Source organism: Magnolia sinica, chromosome 3, assembly GCF_029962835.1.
Source record: "Magnolia sinica isolate HGM2019 chromosome 3, MsV1, whole genome shotgun sequence".
NCBI classification, from domain to species: Eukaryota; Viridiplantae; Streptophyta; class Magnoliopsida; order Magnoliales; family Magnoliaceae; genus Magnolia; species Magnolia sinica.
The window spans coordinates 13242393-13251150 of record NC_080575.1 but is presented as its reverse complement, the minus strand read 5'-3'; the positions used below and the strand labels follow the sequence as shown (position 1 = coordinate 13251150).

Genomic DNA, 8758 nt, shown 5'->3' with positions numbered 1-8758 from the left:
TTTGAAATACCCGATGTATCTCAGGAGAGTGGGAGTTCTGCTCCTCAAGATGAAGATGCTCCTATAGTTCACCAGGACAGTGGGAGGACATCTCAGTAGGCTCCTGAGTTACGTCGAAGCGAAAGAGGATTGATTCCCCGAAGATACTTCGATATTGAGGGGCAAATATTCTCTTGCGTTGCAGTTGATGATGATGAACCTGATTCATATCAGGATGCATTATTATCTTCTAACTCGGCCGATTGGGTAAATGCTATGGATGAAGAGATTGCCTCCATGGAGAAAAATAAAGTCTGGAAACTTGTTGATCTGCCTTCCAATCGCAAAGCGATAGGTAATAAATGGGTACTTAAGATCAAAAGAAAGGCAGATGGTACAGTGGACAAGTATAAAGCATGATTAGTTGCTAAAGGTTTTACACAGCAAGAAGGCATTGATTACGAGGAGACCTTTTCACCTGTTGCAAAGTTCTCCTCAATCCGCATGATCTTGTCCATTGTCGCAAGTTTAAACTTAGAATTATATCAGATGGATGTAAAGACCGCATTCTTAAATGGTGACTTGGATGAAGAGATATACATGCAACAGCCCATGGGTTATGTGGACAAAAAGCATCCAAAGAAAGTCTGCAAGTTGTTAAAATCTATCTATGGGCTGAAGCAATCTTCAAGACAGTGGTACATGAGGTTCCACTTGGCCATCACTACTTTTGGATTCACGATGAGTGAAGAAGATTATTGTGTATACATAAAACGGTTTGGAAGATCGTTTTTGATACTATCTCTATATGTAGACGATATCCTGTTAGCTGGTAATGACATGCAATTGTTAATATTGACTAAAGATTGGCTATTCTCGAACTTTGAGATGAAAGACCTCGGTGAAGCCAACTTTATTCTTGGGGTAAAAATCATCAGGGATCGCCCTAAGAAATTTTTAGGCTTGTCTCAAGCAACCTATATACAAAAGATCTTAGAGCGGTTCAGGATGGAAAATTCAAAAGCTGTTGAAACCCCTATGGATAAAGCTACCAAGCTAGACAGGAAATCGTGTCCCCAGACTGAAGCTGAGAAATTGGCTATGTCCTCAGTACCTTATGCAAGTGCAGTAGGGAGCTTAATGTATGCTATGCTTTGCACCAGACCGGATATTAGCTATGCAGTTGGCATAGTCAGCCGTTATCAGAGTAACCCGGGACAGTCTCATTGGCAAGCCGTCAAACGTATATTCCGCTATCTTAGAGGAACAAAAGACCTAATGTTGTGTTATGAAGGCACAAGCCTCGAGCTCAAAGGATATTCAGATGCTGCTTGGGGTAATGACGCCGACGAGGGAAAGTCTACTTCAGGATATGTATTCTTACTCGGAGGAGGAGCTATCTCATGGTCGAGTAAGAAACAGACATCCACAGCTCTTTCATCTATGGAGGCCGAGTACATTGCATGTTGTGCTGCAGTTCAGGAGTGTGTATGGGTTCGCAGATTTTTAATGAGTCTGGGTGTTGTACCGAGTGTTCGTCAGCCTATATCGCTGAAGATAGACAATACTTCTGCCATTGACTTGGCTAAGGACCCTAAACACCATCAGAAATCTAAGCACATTGAGATCAAGTATCATTACATCCGTGATCAAGTGAGAGATAAGAAGGTCGCCCTCAGCTACATTCCTACTAAGGAGATGATGGCTGATCCCATGACGAAACCTATAGCTAGAGATCTATTTCAGGTTCATGTCATACAGATAGGATTGAGGAAAGCTTGACTGATGTACTTGTTTTGTAGTACCTTTGATCTTTCATTAATGAATATTATATTCCTTTTTTATTCAGTATTGAACACTAATATAACTAGGTATGAAGATCATCAACATTTATCTTGAAATCATGTAGGATTTCTATTTTTTGTCGGCAGGCCGGTCATCCACTCGCACGGGTTGACCAACCTTGAATGTACAAGAGAGGTACATTTGGGGCTATGTTTATACATTGAGGCATGAACTTCCCTTTATTGTGAATAATAAAGGATGAGGATATGAGTGAGTCATATTCGCCTACAATCTTATAAAGATTGAAGATGAGACTGATAAAGTCGAATAACATAATCGCACCATTCCGTTACATGCGATCAATGTTATGGCCTGAAATTAAAGCCAGGTTATGAGGTTATGAGATGAGTCGTACCTTATGTAGAATGACCTGCGTATTGTAGACCTGACATTCACCTAGTATTGTCTACTTTACGACGTGGATTGTAGCCACGTGCTGGGACCTATTACCTACAGATTGCTTTAATTCAATCTAATCATTGCAACGTGCGAGTAGCCAGTCCCGTAGGTGACTTTTTGTGTCCTTAGCTACCCTCGTCTTGTGTATATGAGGATGAGATTGAGTGTTGCTACTTTAGTGTACTATGACGAAATGTCCTTGATTGGCCAGACTCAGTTACGCTAGGAAAGCAGTTTGATTAATTTCAAATTACACATCTGCGTGGGGAAGATCCCGTGACAGCTACACCAAGTTTCTAGAACTATAAATACGCACTTGAAGACTTATCCGCCGGTAGTATCGAGTTGTTTTTATTAGACTTTTGCAAAAAGTATTTTTCTTAAAAAGCATATATATATATATATATATATATATATATATATATATATAAGTATTGCTTTGAATTGGTTTTATTTGAAGTTTGTGAAAAATCAAGTTTTTATAATAACTCGATAAGTTGGATAAGTGCGTATGTTGGCTGAGTACTCCAGGTCGGGAGTTAACTCCATCCGTTGTGGTCATGCGGACTAGGACAGGCATTGCAAAGCTTGGGTTATTGAGTACTAGTAAGGTGGTCACTTAGTACTTAAGCACCTGTGAGAAGATTATGATGATCTAGCTGGTCCCACGCCTCTGATTCTTTTGATCGCGATGTTTGGTTTTTTGATTGTTATTAGGCAAGTTAGATGGACAAATCTTTTGTGCCTATCCCACAATGTGATTGAGTGGGAGATGTTGGACGTAGGCCAGTGGGGCCCACTGGTGAGCAATCACTAGTGGGTGGGTCCCACATGTTTAGGCTTTCTCCGGCCTTCTTTTCCATTCGGTCGAGATTTCAAATTCAAAGTTGAATTTGAAATATGATAAGAGATAGGGATTTGACCGGATAATATGGTTTCATCCTATCTCATCCGATTTCTCCCTCATTTCCTATAAAAGGGATCCGTTCTCTCTCTCGCAACAATACAATTATATGAAATACCGAGAGTATACAGAGAGATATAGTGTGCACGGTAGTCTGTCCATCTTAGCTTGTCCTTGGGACGATCTGATCCATAGATCGCAATCCGGGACCACTATATACCGTAGGATCAGAGGTGTGAATAGTTCCATCTGCTCCAGTAGTAGATAGGCGGGCCATTGGAGCGTCAATCTTCTGCTTTGTAAAGGTTCCAAACATCGTGTAGACCGTCAGATCTTGAGGGCTCACCTTCCGCGCTTCCCAACATGACTATCTTGTATTTGTGCCCTTTCGCAACTGTATATCAAGCATTGCAATCTCAGCCTCATCCAGTGTCATCGATTCCTCTTTAAAGTAACAACAACTGCAAAAATTTGTATATAAAATTTGGTTTTGTTTAAAAGAAGGTGAGACAAAACAAAATAACATAGCTATTCTAAGCCCATTCACATCATGCATGCGCCAACACATCACATATATGCGAGATTCAATACATCCATCAAAAGGTTACCACCATGTAGATGTCCTATCCAACGAATCGGGTCAATCCACTAATTAGGTGGGCCATGGTATAAAACTTGGCTGAAAAATTTCCAACCCGCCCACCTATTTCTAATACTGTGGCCAACCTGCTGAGTCGATCGGCTTTATTTTTGGTAGAGAAAGTCTAAGTTGAACTCATATGGATGGCCTTTTACGTGCACGTGATTAATGAAGCTCCAAAGTCCAAACTAATGAATGTTATTGATAGGGACATTAGAAGAATTACTTGAGTGTACCAGAGATAGAGATGACCACTCACATCAGTGCAATTTTCTTTGTGGATGGGAGATGAGTTCTAGATGGAGCCTGCCAGGCCATTTTGAAGACCGCACACGCATTGAATGTGCATCAGGAAAACTCCACTTTGGGATGATGCATGTGGGCTTCTTAAGAGACCATTTCAGTTATAAGATTTCTATTTTGTGTCGATCCGACCATTGGATTTTATCGATCAGGGCATCAGGCCACCAGATCTTTTAGATCTGGGCACATTGGACTCTGATCTTACTTTCTTTATGTTTTTTTTTTTTTTGTTATTTTTAGGATTTATTTGATGGTTGAGATTGATAATAAATATTTTAGCTTTCTTATTTTGGATGTGGGCCACTTCACTTAAGTGAGTGGCATAGTTGTAATTATTCTGAACTTTTAATTCCAAAATTTTAATTATAAAAGCACAAGGGGGGAGGGGGTGGAGTTCCAACTCTAGTGGTGTTATTGAGAAGAAAGAAAAAAGAGAGGAGCTCTCTTGTGTGAATGAATTTTTCTTCTAGTGTTTTAGGGTTTGTGAGAAACCCTCCATTCCAATTGAAGTGTGGAAGGGTAGAAGCTTGTTTGGTTGTGGATTCCCTAAGGTATATCTTTCATCTTTCTCTTCTTCGAAAGATATTATTATTATTTTTCTCGTCTTCCTCTTTTCCCTTCCCTTACAACCTTCTAAACCCTAAAGCCTTTGAATTGCTAAAAACCTCATTCCTAAATTTCCATCCATGAATCCAAAACCCTAATAAAAATCTAATTTTTTATTTTTATTTTTGTGAAACTTTCTCCAAACCAGAATTTTGCTTGCATCATTATCTATCCACGCGGTTGTTGCACTACCCACGCAAGGTTGGAAGTTCCTACTTCCAAATAGGCCACTCTTGAACTATTTTATATTTTCATGCACCGCGTATGTGAAAACCTAAGATATTCATGTTATAAATCTGAATTTCCAAATCTATTATGAGGATATGCTTGATTTTACATGTTGATTGTTGAAATTAATGTGTAATTGATATCTCATTTTGCATCCTAGGATAGTTTCCGTCATCCTACATCAATTATGAATTGAAATCAACCAAATTTATTGTTACTTTTTGCTTTCACACTAAAATGATATATGCTAGAAGCAAGTTTATCAATGACATTTCATTAAGTTTGGAATGAAATACACATTTTAAGCAAGAATACATGCTCATATTATTGCCAATTAATAGTAAAATTTATTATACAAATAATAAGAGTTCAAGTCCCATGAATTAAGCCAAAAATAAAATGTTCATTGAAAAAGAAGAACCATCCTTCTACTAAACAATATCAACTTACCTAAAATTAGGCTTGATAATGGACGTGTTCCATTGATTTCAGAATTCAACCAACAGAAATGCTCATCCGACCAACTTGTCATGCATATAGAATATCCAGCCCATGAAAAGGTGGGCCGGACAATGACGATCAACCTGCTACAAAAGCATGCCAATCCACATTGGGTGGGCCACACCAGTGCTGAATCATATCTATTGATTTTGATGTTTTGTTCCACCTGATGAGTGGGTTGGCCTAGTTTTCATATCCAGTGATTATCATGGTGTGGCCTACCTGTATAATAGATTGGATATTCTACATATTGAGACATGTTAGCGGGAAAGAAATGGTCACAAGTAAAAGTTCACATGGTCGTTCACATATCACATACCATGCTGTATGTGATAATTTCTTTGTGATCGATAATTGAATTCCATACTTGTTGCCCAACCAAATTGTATGCTTGGAAGAAAAATAGTGCTTCAATACAATATTTCCTCCATCAATTATGATGAAAAACTTGTAATTATACACACTACAAGAAAACTGGCCTTTACCGGCGGTCAACACCGCCAGCAATCCCTTTGCCCGCGGTCAGCTAACAGCCGGTAAAGCCTTGGTCGGTAAAGTCTTTACCGGCGGTTAGGACCTTTACTGACGGTTGTGTTGGACACCACTAAATCGTCAGTTTTTGCTATACTACCGAAAAATTGGTCAAAAGCTATGAATTCGTAGCTAAATATGACTAATCCCACAGTACGACCGTAGCTATTGGTGCCAAGCTCTTTAAAAATTTACTACGGTTTAAATCCGTAGCTATAGAGCTCATGGCCACCGACAATCCGTAGCCATAGAGAAAATCTTTCTTATCAAAAAGTTAAAAAAAGAAAAAGAAAAGGTGACCCACATGTATCCTAGTTTTTTTTTTTAATTATTATTATTTTTTATTTTTATTTTTTAAACACCAGTCTAAATAACTAACATACCTTGGTTAATGTCAATGATTGCCATTGTTTCTAAGGGACTGGTTTCTTCTGTCGATCTTTGGTGAGCTGTGTAGCAGTAAGAGGCATCAGCACCAGTTAGCAGTTAAAATTAGCTCACACTCTAAATCACCATTCATCGTGTTCTGAGTGGCTGTGACATCTAAAACACAGATCCGTCTTGAATTTACCTTGACATAATATAATAATGGCAGAGAAGAGGAAGTGTGCCAGTGTCACCTGTTTGAAGATAAAGCAGGGAATTTGTAAGACGATTAGAAACACTACATACACAAACTTTTTTCTAGAGTAATAGACAAAAAACAAAACAAAAATATAACTTTTTTCTAGAGTAATACTATGACCATTGATTTTGGAGAAGTGGGGTCCATGTAGATAATCCAAACTGCTGATCTAATGGACCAATAGTGGATAGGACCGGACCAAACTCACTTTTTGCTATTCTAGGGGAAAATAAACTAGGTTACCTTTAAAACATCCATTGTCAATCCTTATAGATGCCTAAAACCAAGAACACGAACTCGAACATGACTCCCTTCCTTGAACTTTTCATCCAGCTTGCAGACTTCCTCATCAACCACATCAGATATCTGTGACCCACAAAAGAAGAACCTTTACATTTTCAGCCTGGGTTGTAACAACAACACCAGAAGGATCTTTAAATATGAACCAATCACAAAAAAAGAAGGCAATGCCTTCATCAGTATGTTAAGAAAAGCTAGAGAGGAAAGAATTCAAAATTAATGCATGAATTGGTATGTAAATGTTATATCTACTTTTGCAATTGATGCAATATTTGAATGTGGCCCATCATTTATATGATCTGGAATACACGAAGGGTGCAGCAGTCAGACAGTAAAGACGGTTGTAGAGTGAATATAGGTGCAGAAATCTTGGGTTTTATCTAGTGACTTAAAAGAACAAACCTGGCATTATTGATGATGAGATGAAGCCTCAAATCACAGAAGGTGCCCCTGTTTACAACCAGATAGAATGTCACTACGAAGTCTAAGATTGGTCTGTATTTTCCCAATTCCTTATAGGATTCTATGCATGTTCAAAAAGCAAAAGACAAACAAAATTTTAGAAAATGAAAATGAAGACAACCAGCTTCCTTCAGCTGTCTGTCCATTTCAATCATATTAAAATTCCATTGGTCTAAAATATTTCTGCAAAATGATAATAGCCTGGCAACAAATGTAACTGTATCAGCAACTTGATGAAGACCTAAATCATGCTGTTTAATATACTTCATCAACAGAAAAAAAAATATAAAAAAATCAGCAACTTACCTCAGTAATCAAGTAAAGGTTTTCTTCTTGCAACACATCCTCAAAATTTGAAGACATCTATCCCATGAATTAGATATACCCTTTCATGGTGAGCCATGGGCTTAAAAATGAGGCCAATCCACGACTTAGGTGAGCAACAACATAAACAATGGTTAAGAGTGGATGCACAGCCATTGAAACCTTTTTTTTTTTGTACAGCGGACCCAACGAGATGTGGTTTATACATCTAGGCCATTCATTGTGACTTAGATAAGGGGTCACAACAGATTTTAGGCTATTTCAAAACTTAGGTGGGCTCCAACAAATGCTTTTAAATGTTTTAGGCATGATTTCTCATAATTTCATATGGAGAATCCAAAAAAACCAACAACAAGAAGAAAACTTAAATGTCTATGGAGAATCCAAAAAAAAAAAAAAAACAAATTTACTATAAGGTATGACAGGAACTCTTACAACTTGCGGAAAATCCAATGACCGTACTGTCTATGGCCTTCTGAGGAGTTGGTGTTTCTTCCTGTCAAAAGAAAACAATCACGGTATAATAATCATCTTTCAGAAATTAGAACCCATATTCAAAAACCAGGAAATAGCAAACGAGAAAAATACCCAATAGAAATTCCATGTTCATTTGATCAGTTCCATGCAATTTCACACACCCAATTCATCCAAAAAATCAGAAACATGACTTGTATGAACAACAGAAGCTCCTTCCATTCAATCAGTTCCATGGAATTCCATGAGTTCACCAAATACAATAACAGAATAACCATAACGATTTGAAGCAATCTGCATAAGATACCGAGAAATCAAAGCTTAAAAGAAAATACAGATTGGTAAAAATATAAATATAATAATGAAAACATGTGCACTTAGAAAACAACACAGGTTATAACAAAACCTCAATTATGAGATAGCTTCTTCTGTTTGAGTCACCAAAAGAGAGGGGGAAATTGATTTCCTTTTAATAGTTACATAGAAAACTACACTCATAACCAACTCCAGATGGAAATTTATTTCCTTTTAACAATTAGAGAATGATTGAAAGATTAGACCAAAACCAATCTAATGAAAGAGATGGTATGACATTCAACCAAAAAAATAAAGTGCTAGAAGTGAAATTTCTTTTATT

General features: G+C 37.7%; 1 protein-coding gene and 1 long non-coding RNA gene across 3 annotated transcripts in view; both read right to left on the bottom strand.

Moving 5' to 3' along the window:
• Positions 1-3491: 3491 nt before the first annotated feature.
• The window catches only part of LOC131239551 (aminopeptidase M1-like), a 66726-nt gene continuing 61459 nt past the window's right edge, over positions 3492-8758 (bottom strand). The window contains exon 18 of the mRNA XM_058237310.1: positions 3492-3588. Coding sequence (XP_058093293.1) covers positions 3574-3588 — 15 coding nt within the window. The 3' untranslated portion in view covers positions 3492-3573. The remainder of the gene's footprint in view (positions 3589-8758) is intronic.
• LOC131239552 (uncharacterized) lies at positions 6332-7619 on the bottom strand. Of its 2 annotated transcripts, none has more exons than XR_009168268.1 (3): positions 6805-7619; positions 6508-6556; positions 6332-6385 (listed from the first exon to the last, which is right to left on the bottom strand). It is a non-coding gene; the product is annotated as an uncharacterized LOC131239552 (long non-coding RNA). The 2 variants fall into 2 exon arrangements; XR_009168267.1 differs by lacking the exon at positions 6332-6385 and having other exon boundaries at positions 6438-6556; positions 6805-6927; positions 7264-7619.